At 40.3% G+C, this 18259-nt stretch overlaps 1 protein-coding gene and 1 long non-coding RNA gene across 2 annotated transcripts; one reads left to right on the forward strand and one right to left on the reverse strand.

The window, feature by feature from the left end:
* The first annotated feature begins 37 nt into the window (after nt 1–37).
* Nucleotides 38–13669, forward strand: LOC147577489 (uncharacterized). The gene is made up of 3 exons (XR_015240341.1): nt 38–112; nt 8817–8890; nt 13391–13669. It is a non-coding gene; the product is annotated as an uncharacterized LOC147577489 (long non-coding RNA).
* TRMT10C (tRNA methyltransferase 10C, mitochondrial RNase P subunit) lies at nt 7892–13393 on the reverse strand. Its single transcript, XM_025913820.2, is given in 3 exon segments — nt 7892–8702; nt 8704–9960; nt 13240–13393. Coding segments are annotated over 2 exon segments (1281 nt in total). The 5' UTR covers nt 9949–9960; nt 13240–13393; the 3' UTR covers nt 7892–8666.
* Nucleotides 13670–18259: the final 4590 nt, after the last annotated feature.

An 18259-nucleotide genomic window follows, 5' to 3' on the forward strand; every position in this document is an offset into this window, starting at 1 on the left:
GCCCTGGAAAGTAAAAAGATGCCGTTTTGGAAACGGAAGTGAATGTGACGTCATCCACAAGCGGCCTCTGAAGGGAGAGCGGGGAATGTTGTGCTGTGTCTGTGGAGCTCTGGTTAGTGGCTTGACTAGAGGTTGCTTAGGTTTTCATGGCCCAGAGAAGTGAGGGAGCACCACTCCGGAAACGTTGGTGGAGTTTTGTAAGGTTTTTTGCGGACTAGGGTGTGGCTACAGCTGAAGCGATCAGGCTGTATTCATTCTGGTCTTGCTGGACCACCTGTGCCTTAAAAAAAAAAAAAAAAAAAAAAAAGAGGGCCTTGGGGTGCCTGGCTGGCTCAGAAGAACCCGCGACTCTTGATCTCCGGGTTGTGAGTTTGAGCACCAAGTTAAGTGTAGAGATAAATAAAACTTGTAAAAAAGTGGGGTTGGGGGGGGTGCATTAAAAAAAAAAATCGACGTTTATCGAGCGCCCTCTTGTGTCAGACACTATCTTGTTTAATCCCCACGACAGTCCATTGTGGTATTCTCTAATGAGCTATGAGACTTGAGGCCAAAGAGTTATTTGTCTGAGGTCACATAGCCAAGTGATAAAACTACTTTTTCTACAGGTCGCAATTTTCCTATCAAGATAAATTACCTCATTCAGTTAAAATTGCAGTAATTTCCGCCTTATTTAGAAACGTTTAATGGATTCCTAGGGTTTTTAAGATGAAGTCCCACGTGTTATATTGGGCCCCAGCCTAACTTTTTAGCCTCATCTTCCCTTACTCTCTGTATTTATACTACCCTCTTGCCAAATGGGGTCAATTCCTTGTCTAGGGAACTAACTGGAGTTTGTGGGTTTGCCCTACATTAAAAAGTGAGTGTTTCAGAAAGTAGTCTTAAGGAGTCAGAATTTGGGTTTGAATCCCGGTTCTGCCCTTTCCTGGCTGAGTAAACCTTGAGGGTTTCTTACTATCTACAGACATATGTTTTCTTTATAAAAAGAAATAATAATTGTACCTCATCAAAGAGTGCTCATGGGGATCAGATGAGATAATTTCTATATACCACTTTGGTCACTTTATATTTCCCTCAAGTATGTGTTTAAAAAAATGTCTCCATAGATGGCTTAAAAGTTATTTGACAACAGACACAATTAAAAGAAATTTTTGGGGGGGGGGGTGCTTCTGCGTGGCTTAGTCGGTTAAGCATCTGACTTAGGCTCAGGTCATGATCTTGCGGTTTGTGAGTTGGAGCCCATATCAGGCTCTCCACTGTCAGCATGGAGCCTGCTTTGGATCCTCTGTCTGCTCTCTCTGCCCCTTCCCTGCTGGTTCTCTCTCTCACTCAAAATAAATAAAAAAAACTTAAAAAAAATATTTTTGTTCACAGCTCTTTATATTGCATATTTCATATGTGAAAAGTGCTTAGTATTTATGCGTGGATGACTCCTCAGGCTCCAAGTCTGGGGAATGGAGAAAGAATCAAAGCATGTCTCATGACAGAAGTAGAGCAGTTTGGTGGTGATATGGTGCTGTTGTGATTTGAAGTCCCTGGCCCACCCATTTATGTCAATATATGTAAAACTCCTCAGCAAAATATTTTATTTTATTTACTTTTTTAAATGTTTATTTTTTATTTTTGAGAGTGAGAGAGAGTGAACACAAGCAGGGGAGGGGCAGAGAGAGAGAGGGAGACACAGAATCCGAAGCAGGCTCCAGGCTCTGAGTTGTCAGCACAGAGCCCGACGCGGGGCTTGAACTCCCAAGATGTGAGATCGTGACCTGAGCCAAAGTCAGACGCTAAACGGACCGAGCTACCGAGGCGCTCCAGCAAAATATTTTAAAGAGCAAGTATTAAAGTCACATTTGTTTTTTTCCTTAGACGTGTTAATCACTGAGACTCACACATTATTTTTTAAATGGAGATATAAACATGACTTGTATGTGAAATTAAGTATTTATTTATAGATGCCTGTATTTTTGAATGAGGAAAATGAAGTTTAGAGAGGTCCCATATAGCTATCTAAAAGCAGATCCAGTTCCGTATACCACACTGTAGAAATTAAGGATGGAAAATAGTAATCCATTCACTTGTCAGTCCAGGAAGTCATATGGTGCTTATCTCGCACAGCATTGTTTCCCAGTACCTAGATTATACCAGTTTCGATAAATATTCATTGAAGAAATGAGTGCAAGCTTCAGTAACCCTCTACAAATGAGTTAGAGTAGTGCAGGACAAAGAGCAGCAGTATTTATTGCATTAAAAATGAATTTAAACTCTAACTCTGCCATTTGCTAATTCTGTGAGTTTGAACTGATAAAACAATCTTAGCGAATATATTTTAGCTACAAAAATGTATTAATATAGGATTGCTGAGAGGATTAGGTGAGATCATACTGGTAAAAATTGTAATGCAGGGCTTCACTCATGGTGGGCACTTAATGGTAGCTATTTTTTTGTCACATCTAAAGAGTTATTCCAATAATGGTTTAAAAAGCTGGAAATAGAAGGCAATATGGACAACTATTTTATTTTGTTTTTTATATTTATTTTTTAAAGTTTATTTATTTATTTTGAGAGAGGGAGAGGGAGAGAATCCCAAGCAGGCTCCACCCTGTCAGCGCAGAGCCCGATGCAGGGCTTGACCTCACAAACTGTGAGATCATGACTTAAGCCGAAGTCAAGAGTTGGACCCTTAACCGACTGAGCCACCTAGGCACCTCTAGACAGCTATTATTTTAATTTAGATGTTTAATTTGTGAGGTGACAGCTATAATATCTAACATTTATTCATGTTTACTATATGCCAAGCATAATTTGCTAGTTTTTAACATGATATCAAGTACATTAAATCATCACAACAAACATATGAATTAAGTGCTACTATTATCATTTTTATGGAAGAAGAAACTGGGACACTGGAAAGGCAAGAGGTGGAGTTAAACTTAGAATTCAGGCAGAGAGCTACAACAAAATCAGAGAGGAAAGGTAGCTAATCAGGGTTTCACTAACCTCCCGGAGATTATTTTATTGTATTTTATTTAATAGTTTTTAGTGTAGTTCACATACAATGTTACATTAGGTGCAGGTGTACAACATAGTATTTGACAAGTCTCCACACTAGGCTATGCTTGCTGCAAGTGTAGCTACCATCTGTCACCATACTATGCTATTACAATATCACCAACTGCATTCTTTATGCTGTGCCTCTTATTCCTGTGACTTCCTCATTCCATGTCTAGAAGCCTGTATCTCCCACTTTGAGTAGATTCTTTTTGTTGTTGTTGTTTATTTATTTTGAGAGAGAGAGCAAGAGAGAGCACAAGCAGGGGAGAGGCAGAGAGAGAGAGGGGGAGAGAAAGAATCCCAAGCAGGCTGTGTACTGTCAGCCTGGAGCCCATTGGGGGCTTGAACCCACGAAACGCAAGATCACGACCTGAGCCAAAAATCAAGAGTTAAGACGCTCAGCCGACTGAGTAGATTCTTAATACAGCCTTGTAATTTTATTATAATTCCCAGTACCATCCTCAAATTTGAGTGTACATCAGAATCACCTGAAGGGCTTGTTAAAATACAGTTGAAACTCTGGTGCTACTGCTGAGATTTTGACTCATTGGAGCCCCAAAATGTACATTTCTAACTAGTTCCCAAATGATATTGATACTGCTGGACTAGGGACCAAACTTTGGGAACCACTACCCTAATTATTTCACTTTCTTACACTATTTCACACGTTCTCTGCTCTCCACAAAAGTCCAATAGGTACTCCCCCTCAGCTGATGACTTCACTTCTTATTTTCATGGAGAAAATAATAGAAATGAAAACAGAACTCCTGCATATTTTCACCATATCTGTGGTGTAGTACCTTTATTTGTACTTCTATGGTCTTTTTCTGTGTTACTTACGCAGTAGATCCCATCCTTCTTGCTTATGCACAAGGTTGTCACTTCTCTCCACTGCTTCATCAGATTATCAGATTCCCCTCCATAACTGGATCATTCCCAACAGCATACATACATGGTTTTATATCTCTCATCTTTGCAAAACCAACAAAAACAGAAGACTCTTCTATTGATCTCATATCTACCTCTAGCTTGTTAGCATTTTCATTCATATAGCAACCCTTGAAAGGCTTATTCATATTCATTGTCTCCAATATCTCTTTGGTATCTAGTACCTACTGTGCTACCACCCTGGTCCAACCTACTATTATCTTTCACTTTTGTTACGGCAGTAATTTCTTAACTGGTCCCTGTCTTAGAATCTTGATACAGCAGCCAAAGTAATCCTTTTAAGATGAATCAGATTCATTCCCTACAGAAAATTTTATTATGTGCTAGGCACTGTACCAGGCCCTGGGAATATAGCAGTGAATAAATCAGAAAAAAAAAAAAAAAGTTCCTGCCCCCATGGATTCTAGTTATCCTATTAAAACATCAGGAATATGTCATCAAGACCATGGATCTTCCAATCTCATTCACAGTAAAAACCAAGGGGCACCCGGGTGGCTCAGTCAGTTCAGCATCTGACGTCTTGCTTTCAGCTTAGGTCATGATCTCATGGTTCGTGAGATCAAGCTCTGCATCAGGCTCTGTCCTGACAGCATGGGGCCTGCTTGGGATTCTCTCCCTGTGTCCTGCCCCCCCCCCCCCCCGCCCAATAAATAAATATTAAAAAACACCAAAATCCTTAACAATGGCGTAAGAGGCTTACACGATGGACCCCTAGTTACTCTGACTTCATCTTCAGCTCTCTACTCACTCTGCTTCAGCTCCTTGTACCTTGAACTCTCAGGTTTTTGCACTCAAAGTTCTCTTGTTACTCCCTTCATGTCTGCTCTTCAGGTGTGCTCTGAATACTTGCTTGAAGGATATGGCTTAGGTATTAAACTGGGTAACATAATAGGGATAATAGTTAACAAGTAAAGACTTTTTTTCATTTTTAGAAATATTTATTTTGCGAGTAAATGTGTGTGCAAGTGGGGGAGGGGCAGACAGGGAGAGAGAGAATCCCAAGCAGGCTCCATGCTGTCAGCAGAACCTGATGCAGGGCTCGAACTCATGAACCATGAGATCATGGCCCGAACCAAAGTCGAGTCAGATGCTTAACTGAGCCACCCAGGTGCCCCAAGACTTTCTTATAAAACTTTTAATTATTAAAATCTGGGAAGTTGATAGTATGTTTGAAGAGAGCACAAGGAGAGAGCTAGAAATGGTATTACATGAAAATAATAGGTAAGAAGAGATGATTAGAATATAGGCAACAAAAATTACCTTCAAAGTGGAAGAATACTATAAATTATTGGGTGTTTGAGATAGGGAAAAGCCACCTAGTGACTGGGAAATCAGATCATTTAGTTTGGAGAAATTGAAGCAGTGTCTGGGGTTCTGTTAAGTTCCAAATTCCAAAACATTTGGAAAATTAAAATTGTATTGAGTTCAAACTGTGGATGAGTTTGCCATTGTGATTTATCCGCATAAGAGAGGAATCTTAGAAATTAGTTACTGCTTAGCCATTTGGAAGGAATTTATTTTACTTTATTAAAAAATTTTTAATGTTTATTTTTGAGAGAGAGAGAGCGCGTGCGCATGCATGAGTGGGGGAGGGGCAGAGAGAGAGGGAGACACAGAACCCGAAGCCGGGTCCAGGCTCTGGGCTGTCAGCACGGAGCCTGATGCAGGGCTTGAACTCACGGACTTCGAGACCACGACCTGAGCCAAAGTTGGATGCTCAACCGACTGAGCCAGCCAGGTGCCCCGGAATTTATTTTTTTAATTCTAGTGTTACCCAGTGAAATACCTTAGCATACTATTACGCAGGAAGAAATAAAAATGTACTCCTCAAAAGGACAAATAACTTGCATATACTAGTATTAGAAATTCCATACATTTCGAAGGTAGTCTAAACTAGATAGTTAATATTTTACTTAGCATTTATGGGCCAGACACCATATTAAATGTTTTATGAGTCAAGAACTATTTATCTCCTTTTCATATATGAGGAGAACTGAAATTTCAAGAGATTAAGCAGTTTAGGTAACATCAGAGCCTCGGGTGAAGCTGAAACCCAGGGAGTATGTCTGGGACTTGGGAGATCAGTAAGGCACGCTAGGAGCCTTGTTTGTCTCACTCTAGGTGCCAGTCCTGCTAGGCAATCCTAACCCCTTGTTCTGAACCACTATGATATTTTATCTCCATTGTGTCTCAAATGGCTCAGGTATTAGCATTTTGCCACTTAGCTGGGTCTAACGGTTGAAATTCATTCATATCACACTTATTCTTCGTTTACATATCACTTTCTCAAGGCCTTTCCTGATCCCACTCACAAGCTTAGGTTAGGCATCCATTATTTTTCCATTTGCACTTCATACTCTCTTATTATAGAGGGTATAATTTATAGGTTGAAGCCTAGGACTTTATTTATATTTTAAACTTTTTTTTAAATGTTTATTATTGAGAGACAGAGAGACACAGAGCGTGAGCAGGGAGGGGTAGAGAGAGGGGGAGACACATAATCTGAAGTAGGCTCCAGGCTCTGAGCTGTCAGCACAGAGCCCAATGCGGGACTCAAATTTACAAACTGCGAGATCATGACCTGAGCCAAAGTCAGTCGCTTAACCAACTGAGCCACCCAGGCGCCCCTGAAGCCTAGGACTTTAAAATCAAACAGATCTTTTGAATTCTGAGACTACACTTAAAGGCTGAATTTCGAGTAAATTTTTATCTGTAAAAAAGGTACTGTTAAACAAGTAAGTTACAAGTACTGTAACACTTAAGTTACAGTACCTATAACTTAAATTATTCATGTAAACTGCATTTTGTTTGGCAGAGTAGATACTTAGTATTTGGTAAAAGATTAGCTGCTTTAAGAAATGTATTGGACAGCATATCTCATGTTAATTTCTAGTTCAGAAACTAGGTACAAATAGTTGGCCATCCATCTCTATTTTCCATGTTTTCAAAAAATTTAATGGTGCAGGTAGTCTACAATGAACATTTCCTAAAGTTTTAGGGAATAAGTACACATTTTCTCAAGTATATTAGGACTTAGTAGGTAGCAAGAGGCAGAAACCCAGCTTTAAATTGGCTTAGGCAAAAAAGGGGGATCTATTAGATGGGTTATTGCATGAGGTTTGAACAACCAGTAAATACTAAAGGTAAACCTATAGCTGGATCTCAGGGATGATTGGGAACGATGATTTAAACAGCTCCAAAAATTGGTCTTGTTTTTATATGCAAGCTTCACTCTCTCCTACTATAGCCTGTCTTCCTTCATGGAAAGGAAGGCCACCATCAATTCCAGAGCTTCCCATCTGTCAAGAGTTCACAATCAGATAGTGACACAGGTTATCTTAGTTCTCAAACCCAAAAATACTAGAAAAGTGTTCTGATTGGCCTATCTTAAAGTCAGATCCCCATCTCTAAGTTTGAGTGAGGTGTCTCCTTTGGGATATTCAGCTGTGGCCAGGGCAAGGTCTGTAAAAGTATGGCAGCTTCCATTCAAATCACATGGCTGGAGAAAAGGAAGTTTTTCCCAAGAAGGGAAAGCTAGCTATACACAATAGGGAAGTGCTGTATGTAACATTTATCAAATAAATTTTTTTTTTCTAAGAGAACAAGAAATGAATTTTGTTCCCTCAAACACATTTTTCATAACATAGCCAAATCCCATGACATGCCAAGGAAGGTCTTAAACTTTTGTTTAACAAAGATTCAGTTAAATATACTTTAGTCCCTATGACATGCCAAGCACTGTACCAAATGTTACTTTAATAAGTGAAACATCACCTGAAGTTTAAAATCTTTTCTGTATCAATTTTTGATGAAAGGGCAGTTGACATGGCTCAAAGAACATCTAAGAAGGAAAATGGAGTCTAAGACTCAAAAGTATTCATAAAAAAGCCACAGACATGGTACAATTGTTTTACTGTACTCAACAAACTTGGATGATTCTTTTTACTTTCAAAAGCTGTTAAGTTTATGATAAACGGTATTTCCACAGTCTTGCAGAAATTTAATTAATTGGGCAAAAAGACACACACTTCAGTTTATTTGGAAAGGCAACCTTTAAATTTTTTTCTTAATGTTTTATTTGGTTTTGAGAGAGCCTGAGAGAGGGGGAGACACAGAATCTGAAGCAGGTTCCAGGCTCCGAGCTATCAGCACAGACCCTGATGCAGGGCTCAAACTCATGAACCGTGAAATCATGACCTGAGCTGAAGTTGGAAGCTTGGGGCACCTGGGTGGCTCAGTCGGTTAAGCAGCTGACTTTGGCTCAGGTCATGATCTCGCGGTCCGTGAGTTCGAGCCCCGTGTCGGGCTCTGTGCTGACAGCTCAGAGCCTGGAGCCTGTTTTGGATTCTGTGTCTCCCTCTCTCTGACCCTCCCCCGTTCGTGCTCTGTCTCTCTCTGTCTCAAAAATAAATAAACGTTAAAAAAAAAAAATAATTGAAGTTGGAAGCTTAACCAAGTGAGCCACCTAGGTGCCCCTGGAATGACAACCTTTAAAAGAACAAATGAATTCCATTTAGGAAGAAATAGACCAATAGAATTGTATTTCTACTCCATATGCTTACCCCCCCAATTTTATTGAGAAATAATTGACATAAATCACAGTAAGAGTTTAAGGCATACAGCATCATGGTTCTATTTACACATATTGTGACCAATTATTTTTTAAGTTATCAAATATTCTCATTCAAGCCACCTTTTCTGTGTGTGTATATTTAGAGAGCCTTTTGGAAATGAATTAAAAGGTTTTGACTTCTTTAATCTGTTGACAAGCTCTTGAGAAGGTTGAGAAATCTCCATACAACCAGTATGTTTTCTCCTAGGAACAAACTTCAGAGCCTCTTCCCAACTACCAGTGTTTTTCAGACATAACAAAATACGCATCATCTGATCTAAGGTGAGATTTTTGGTACCAGTGTCCCACTGTAAATACCTATCTAATGGAAGGCATTCTGTTGCCAGTTTCAGCCGTTTTGCCTTGGCTAGGGATGTGCCTGTCTGCATAGCCTTATCAACAAAAGATCCCAGTATATAAATCTTATCATGCTTGAAAGTTGTCATAACATTGGGAGAATCTGCAGTTAAATATATAATACTATCCTTTGGGAATAAGTCTACATGAGACTTTTCTGTTGCTGTTAATAGCAATTTGTCCCATTTTTCTCTATAACGTTTAACTAACTCTTTATGATAAGCGCCTTCTACTTTAAGGTTGCAGAAATAAATATGGAAAGGATCAACATTTCTTCTGTTCCATCCTTCACTTTCTAAAAGTTGGGAAACAGTATTCTTAAGTTCCTTTGGTTTCATATAATTTTCATAATCCATGTCAAAAACCAAAGGTTGTCCAAACTGCATGGCCTGAATACCTTTCCAGCCCATGGCAATGTCTATATTCCTATCCCAAAGTCGTAGAAATAGAAAGTTTTGCTGTTTATCTTCCTTAGTGGTTTCCAGTAATTGGTCTTTTTTGGCTTTTTCCTTTAATACTGCTTTCGTTTCCTTTTTTATTTGCTTGGCTTTTTTAATTTTTTCCTTAATATATAAATATTTTAAGTATTTTTTTTTTGATGATTTAGAAACACATTCCATAGCAGTTTTGAGTTCTTCTTCACTGATTTGTTCTGGTACTTCTTTGCCAAACAATCTCCACATCTCAATTAACTCCCTGATGGCAACTAGAGGGTCTTCGTCCTTGCTGCTTGAGACTGCCGAAGCATCTTCTTCTTGCATGCTAGATTTCATTGTAATTTTCCACCCATCCAATCCCAGCTGTTCAGGAGGTGATGTACTCTCCTTCTTAGGATAGGACACAGTTGGTATTTTGGAAGACACAGATCTCTGCAGAATTGTTGAACATAAAACCCCTTTTTTCCTATGAATGGTAAATGGCACCAAAAATCTGCCAAAAGATCTTAAGGTGATACTACCACTCATTTTGAGGAAAACAGGCATGTAAGAAAACACCTATAAAAAAAGCAAAATGTAGTAAAAAGTTAGATAAAGACCTTTAAAACCTCTCAACTAATTGTGCAAGTATAAATTTGAGACACCGAAATGCAACTGATTTTTGAAACACACAGTAAACACAACTTTATTTGCTGTACCGTTAATTTTTCCTAGACTCCTATGGCCTAGAGCCTGTGATCACTCACCAGGCACAAAGTTTAAAGCTTATATGGGATCTTATTTTATTTTTTTAAAATTTTTTTTTTTCCAACGTTTTTTATTTATTTTTGGGACAGAGAGAGACAGAGCATGAACAGGGGAGGGGCAGAGAGAGAGGGAGACACAGAATCGGAAACAGGCTCCAGGCTCCGAGCCATCAGCCCAGAGCCTGACGCGGGGCTCGAACTCACGGACCGCGAGATCGTGACCTGGCTGAAGTCGGACGCTCAACCGACTGCGCCACCCAGGCGCCCCTGGGATCTTATTTTAAACATGAATTTCACTATTGCTTTAGGGAAAAGAATACCTTAAAGATCCCTTTCAGATTTGCAGCTAGCAGCCCAGAATATCTGTATTACTGGATAACCACGAAGTTATGTACTACTGATATGGGTTAGATCATGATGCTGTTTCTTCTCCATTCTATACTAAGCCCATAACAGATACAGGCCCAAACACAAGATCCTTAACATAAGCAACACATGAAGACAAGAAGATAAAAAGCAGAAAAGTTTTATAAAGGATGGCAACTAGTAAAAAGCACTTAGGAGCTGCTGTATCAATGCCCTTATATGTTTTCAAAAACAGGAATACAGAGAGATCTACTGATTTAAAAACAAACCTCTTTTCTCCAGTTCAGAGTTTATTTTGTAGCAAATAATATTATTGCCAAACAAAAATGTCCAAAATTAGGGCAAATATATATAAGCTCCACAATTTTATCCTCAAGGTGTGGGCATACATCGAACAATGAAGATGCTTAAAAATGTGAAACTAGGGGGCACCTGGGTGGCTCAGTTGGTTAAGGGGCCAACTCTTGATTTCGGCTCAGGTCTGATCTAGTGTTTGGTTGGTGAGATCGAGTTCTGCTTCTGACTCTGTGCTGACAGCTCAGAGCTTGCTTGGGATTCTCTCTCCCCCTCTCCGTCTGCCCATGCATGCTCACTCTTGCTTGCTCTCTCTCTCTCAAAATAAAGAAATAAACTTAAAACATTGTGAAACTAGTATGAGATTTGAAGAAAAAAATCAACTTTTTACCAAATGCAGTTGAAATACTTGAAAAATGCCTTCTTCCCTTGGCTTCATTTAATGACTGCATGCTTTTGGGAGTGCCTCTCTAACCTGTGTCCTGATGCCCAGATGATGCCCCTCCCTTAAAAGCAGATGTGCCTCTGAATTTTTGTCCTTAGCCCCCCCCCCCTTTTTTTTTTGCAATCTAAAATTTTCTGTATGAGGTCTGATCTTCCTCCATGGCTTCAACCACCACGCATCAGAAGAAACACCTCAAATGCAACATATTAAAATAATCTCTCTCCCTTCCCTTTCCAATCTGCTTCTCCTTACACATGGTTTCAGGGAGGGACACTGCTATCCATCCATTTGCTTAAGCCAGAAACTGGAAGTCATTTTATTACCGCCCTCTCTCACACCCCCCATATCTAATCCATCTGAATTATATTCACTTTACTTTCTTTTTTTTAATGTTTATTGTTGAGAGGGGAAGGGGCAGAGAAAGAGGGAGACAATGAATCTGAAGCAGGCTCCAGGCTCCAAGCTGTCAGGAAAGAGTCTGAATCAGGGCTCGAACTCATGAACCTTGAGATCATGACCTGAGCCAAAAATTGGACACTTAATCAATTGAGCCATACAGGGGCCTCAATTCACTTTACTTTCTAAATACATCTTGAGCCATTCACTTCTCTTGAATCCCATTACCCTAACTGCATCCCCTAGCCTCCAGATTTGCTCTGCCTCATCTCTAAGCCATTTGAAGTTAGTGCAAATCTGATCAATGCACTTGTATCATCCCCAACGTGTATTTTTATTTTTATTTTTGGGACAGAGAGAGACAGAGCATGAACGGGGGAGGGGCAGAGAGAGAGGGAGACACAGAATCGGAAACAGGCTCCAGGCTCTGAGCCATCAGCCCAGAGCCCGACACGGGGCTCGAACTCACGGACCGCGAGATCGTGACCTGGCTGAAGTCGGATGCTTAACCGACTGCGCCACCCAGGCGCTCCCCCAACGTGTATTTTTAAGCTCATTGCTGCCAGGTTAAATCCCAAACTTACAAACATGGCTTATAAAGTTTTCCACAAAATCATCCTTTGTTTACCTCTTCAGCTACATCTCTAGCTATACTTCACCTCAAACTTTAGACCAAGTATTCCTCCTAGTAGTTCTTACAGCACCCTGTACCTCTCCATCACAGTACTTGTAACACTCTTTTGTAATTGCCTGGTTACTTATTTGCCTGACTAGACAGTAAACTCTATCAGGACAAGGACTGTATTTATATTAAAATTGAACCCAACATTTGGCAGTTTATGGCTCACAGTAATCACTCAAGTATTTTTCAAATAGATATCCTGGACCAATGCTTTTCACATATAAAACATGTTGAGACACCTGCATTTTTAAAAATTTGTTTTAAATTTGAGAGACAGCAAGAGGAGAGGGACAGAGAGAGGGACAGAATCCCAAGCAGGCTCCACGCTGTCAGTGCAGAGCCCTATGGGGAACCCTGAGATCATGACCTGAGCTGACACCAAAAGCCCCAGGCTGAGCCCACTGAACCACTCGGGTGCCCCCAATTAAAAAAAAAAAAAAAAATTCGTTTTTTTTTTTTTTCAAGTAATCACCCAATGTAGGGCTCATATTCACGACCCCAAGATCAAGAGTCACATTTTCTTCGGATTGAGTCAGCCGGGCGCTCCATGTTTGGCCACCATTTAAAGAAGAAAAAAGTTAGACTTCCTATTTCACCAGGAGTCCTCAATCCTGTTATGAAAAACATTTCAAAAACAAAGGTCTTCTGAGTTTTGTCTTTATAATTGGTTAAGATTTTTTTAGGATATCAGAGCAATGAAACCCAAATTTTAAAACAAATAAGGCAATCATTTTGGTAAACATTCCTCTTGTTCCAGGTATTGTGCTGCTTATAGTTTATTAAATCGCTGGGCTTCCACTTATCTGTGGGCCTTCTTAGCACGCATGCTCCACAACGTGTATCTTACAATGGTTTCCCGAGTTGTCCCACCGCAACACACACAACTAAGATAAGAAACATGCCCATACCAGGAGTGCAGAAACAGTGGCTCCGGCTCGTGCAAACCGCGGAGACCTGGAGAGGACGCAGAACTCTGTAGTGAAGTGCTGAGCCCAAATACGTGCCTCACACGGAATTAAGCCCGTTGGTTCATTTAGTTTCCGTCCCTTTCCGTTCCAGAAGCCGGAAATCCCGCCCCCTCTTCCCGGCGCTTCCGGATGACGTCCCGATACAAGGGGAAAGCCTTCTGGTCTGAAAAACAGCGCGGTCGGGAAGAAAGCTGGTAGTTGGCCTTGAGGCCATGCCCACGGCCTCTTAACAGGGTGTGCTTGTAGCTGGTTTTAGTCTATTACACAACTATTTAAAAAATTTATTTTCCTCCTCTCTTAACTTTTTCTCTGCTTGCTCCCCGTATTTATAAGCATTTAACATGGTGTTAATATAAAATGATGTTTTCACGAGTCTCACTCAACTTTAAACTGATGCTAGGAATGTAACATATGAAACTTTGCGCCTAGTTTATCACCAGCACCTGGTACAATGCTTGGACTATGGTAGGCGACACTATCTCTCACTCCCCTTAACTCATTTGTTAAATTTAATGTGAAAATGAAATTAAAGCCCCATAGTGCAAATTAGTGGCCTTTGGGTCAAAATGCAGTCTGCAGGTGTTTTGTTTAGTCAGCACATTTTCAAGTATTTTAGTTCAGTTGTCATTATTAAATTATAAGGCACAAAATCAAACACTGGGGGAAAGGACAGTCTTTTTCAAAGAATGGTGCTGGACAAAGTTGGACCCTCAACCTAAAACCATATAAAAATTAACTCAAAATGGATCAAAGACTCCAACATAAAAGTCAAAACTATAAAACTCTTAGAAGAAGACGTAGAAAACTTAATGACATTGGATTTGGTGATAATTTCTTGGATGACCCCAAAAGCACAGGCAACAAAAGAAAAAATGGACATTTTGCACTTAACCAAAATTACAAACTTTTGTACATCAAAGGACACTATTGACAGAGTTATAGATGTGGAATATATTTAAGAGGTAAAAATGGTAGAATTGCTGATTGATTGGGATTTTGGTGTAGAAGGAGAAGAAGAAGCCAATATTCTAGTTTGAGCACCAGGGTAGACGTGATTAGTAGTGCAGCTAATGGGGAAAAGGAGTGGATGGGGTGAGGGCAGAGATGGTGTGAGCAGTTTTAGACCTGATGACTGAGCTCCCTTCAAAATCAGATGATGTCTCCTTTACAGTATATGGTAGTTGGCTGCATGGGTCTAGAGTTTGTGGGATTTTTAATTTTTTTTTTATTTTTTTAATGTTTATTTATTTTTGAGAGAGAGAGAGAGTGCACGTGTGCAAGTGGGGGAGGGGCAGAGAGAGGGAGACACCGAACCTGAAGCAGGCTCCAGGCTCTAAGCTGTCAGCACAGAGCCCGATGCGGGACTCGAACTCACGAGCCATGAGATCACAACCTGAGCCAAAGTTGGATGCCTAACTGACTGATCCACCCAGGCACCCCTGCATAGGTCTAGAGTTAAGGAGAAAGAGAATGGACCATAGGCAGAGATTTGAGAGCTATGAAAGAGTCTTTGAAACCAGAGTCTGTGAACCTATGTGGGTGGAAGAGATTACCCAGTGTCTGAGTAGAGAGGAAGAGTAAACAAAGGAGACTGAAAATGAGCAGCTAGAGAGACAGGAAGAAAATAATCAGAATATGAGAGAAACCAAGGGAGTGTTTCAAGGAAGAGAGAGACCCAATGGGCTTCAAATGGGTCAACTGGGTCAAATGCTGCCTATACATTATGTAGCACAGGCTGAAAAGCATCCATTGCTTTGGGACCATATACTGAGACTTGGAGGCTGAAGCCAGATGAAGAGTGGGTAAGGAATGAGTGGATTATGAGAAAATGGAGTCAGCAAGTGTAAGTGTTTTAATGAAATTTGGCAGGGGCAATATACAATGGATTCAGTTCCCAGATGTGGCATCTAGGAAATTTGTGTTAATTATTATGACTGCTATGTTGGGAGAGACTTGATCAACTTAAAGGATTGTTAGCAAGGGAATTAGGAAAATAAAAGACAGTGAGAAGAGTGAACATCCTGAGAAGATTGAAAGAAGTGGTATTCAGAGGACAGTGGAGGGAATTGGTCTTGGACAGTAGGAGAAAATTCTACTTCTATAACAGGAAGACAGGAAGAAATAGGTGGGGATAGAAGCCAATTTATAGACATGACAGCTTACTTTGCATTTCCATTTCTGGAAATGGAATTAAGTCTCTTATTTTTAATTTGTATTTGTTTTTAAATTATGTGGAATACAACTGGAAGGATTGGTTTTGAAGAGTGAGATGTGACCCTTGCCTCACTACAGGAGGAAAAGATAAATGTGTCAGTTCACATGGATCATAATCATAGGCTTAATGAAGAAACCCCTTTTGTTGCTTTCCTCGGGGAGGAAATTATAGGCCACATGATAATCCATCATAACTTTGACCTCACAGGAGGTAAATTTAACTTTATTACCTCTGTAGCCATTTATTATTTAGTCTTTCTAACAGTGGTTCACAAAGTATGGTCCCTAGACCAGCAAGATCAGCATCAGCATCCCTTGGAAACTAGTTAGAAAGGCAAAATTTCATGCCCCACCTACCAATTCTACTGAATCAGAAACTATGGCAGTAACACCCATCAATCTTTGTCTTAATAAGACCTCCAGGTTATCCTAATACGCTCTAATGTTAGAGAACCACTGTGTTTGAAGAAACATTGAAAAGCAAGTAAGGAATTTCTTTAATGTTTTTATTTATTTTTGAGAGAGAGCCAGAGCACAAACTGTGGGAGGGGCAGAGAGAGGGAGACACAGAATCCAAAGCAGGCTCCAGGCTCTGAGCTGTCAGCACATAACCCTACGCAGGGCTCAAACTCCTGAACTGTGAGATCATGACCTGAACTGAAGTCGGATGCTTAACCGACTGAGCTACCCAGGCACCCCATTCTTGTTTTCTTTTTAATAGACTTACCTTAGCAAATTTGCAAACAATGTTCTCCTTTTTGTTAAGATATGTTTAGTCTAGTATTGGAAAATCTTTTTTTTTAATTTTTAAAAACTGTTTATTTTTGAGACAGAGAGAGACAGAGCGTGAACGGGGGAGGGTCAGAGAGAGAGGGAGATGAGACACAGAATCTGAAGCAGGTTCCAGGCTCTGAGCTGTCAGCGCAGAGCCCGACGTGGGGCTTGAACTCACAGACTGTGAGATCGTGACCTGAGCTGAAGTTGGAAGCTCAACCGACTGAGCCACCCAGGTGCCCCAAGTATTGGAAAATCTTGATGCATTCTGCTTACAAACAATGATAATAGCCTATTACCTCTAACTATTTTCCACAAGAAAGGGAGAAAAAAATCATCATATTGACGTCACAAGATCTTAGGATTTTCCTGAAGGCCTCTCATATCAGTCTTTTTAAAAATTTTATTTATTTATTTTATGTTTTTATTTTATTTTTTGAGAGACAGAGCACTAGTTGGGGAGGGGCAGAGAGAGAGGGATACACAGAATCTGATGCAGGCTCCAGGCTCTCAGCTGTCGGTACAGAGCGCAATGCGGGACTTGAACCCACGAGCTGTGAGATCATGACCTGAGTTGAAGTCAGATGTTTAACTAACTGAGCCACCCAGGCGCCCCTCTCATGTCAGTCTTTTCAATATCAATATACATCTCTGGTATGCAGTTTATAGCTGAGAACTGGACATGTCCTTTTTCCCTTCAGGCTTCAAAAACATAGATATCAGAAGTCAGAGTATGGGAACAGATAGGGTGATGCTTGGGAGAGAAAGCTTAAAAAACCTTATTTTTCAAAGCAAGCATTTATCTGTAGCAAAAATGCTGATGTTTTGAAGAAAAGGAGAAACCAGTTTCTAAATGTACAGAGCTGTTGGGGCACCTGGGTGGGTCAGTCTGTTAAGCAGCTGACTCTTCATTTCGGCTCAGGCCATGATCTCATGGTCGTGAGATCAAGTCGCACGTTGGGCTCTGTGCCAACTGCACAGAGCCTGCTTGGGATTTTCTCTCTCCCTCTCTGTCTGCCCCATCCTCTGCTCTCTCTTTCTCAAAAATAAATAAAATAAACATTAAAAAATAAACATACAGAGAAGTTTATTAAAACAAGAAAAAAATTAAAATGTCAAGATAAACATAGTTTTAGAGCAAAGATAATCTTATGACCAACAACTGAGTTGAGTTCCTGTACCATTAGTTTCAACTGACATCATTTCTGATGTGGTGGTCCAAAATATGTTCCCCAATTTTTTGACACTCTCTGTAAAAAGTGGAGCCTAATTCCTCTTCCATTGGATTTAGTGACTCACTTCTAACCAATTAAAAAATAAAAGTGGGCCAGTATGCAACTTCAGAGAGTAGGTCATAAAGAGGCAGTGCATTTTCCTGATTGCTCCTTCACCTGGATGATTCACCTTTGGGGAAGCTGACTGCCATGTCCTGAAGACACCCAAGTGACAAATTTCAGAAACTTCAGTTAGGCTCCTCTGAGCCCTCTTCTGGAATAGTCCTCAACCTTGGCCTTCTGTAAGGCTGCACAGTTTAGTCTTAGCAAGAATCTTGCTAAATCAACACCCCACTCTTGATATCTGATCATGTTCCTCATTCCCCACTCTTGATGTCTAAGTCCTTGACCTGCCTTTAGTAATAAGCCCCTTATCCTGATGTCTCCTCTTAGTAGTTTTCTGTCACTGACACCCTCACTCTGCTCTTTGGTTACAAATTTCCAGCTATCAGAGTTGAATTCATTCTCTCTTTCCTATTGCAATATCCCTAGTTGCAACAGTTTTGAATAAAGTCTTCCTTACCATTTTAACAAGTGTCAGAATAATTTTTTTCTTTAGCAGAAGCAGCCTATGGAAAAGGTCCACCTGGTGAGGAACCAAGGCTTCCTGCCAAACAGCCAGTCAGGTTTTAGATCACTGCAACTCCAGACAATCTTGACTGTATGCTCCTAAGCAATACTGAGCCAAAATTACCCAC

This window comes from Puma concolor, chromosome C2, assembly GCF_028749965.1.
Source record: "Puma concolor isolate L17-30 chromosome C2, mPumCon1.1.hap2, whole genome shotgun sequence".
Classification (NCBI taxonomy): Eukaryota; Metazoa; Chordata; class Mammalia; order Carnivora; family Felidae; genus Puma; species Puma concolor.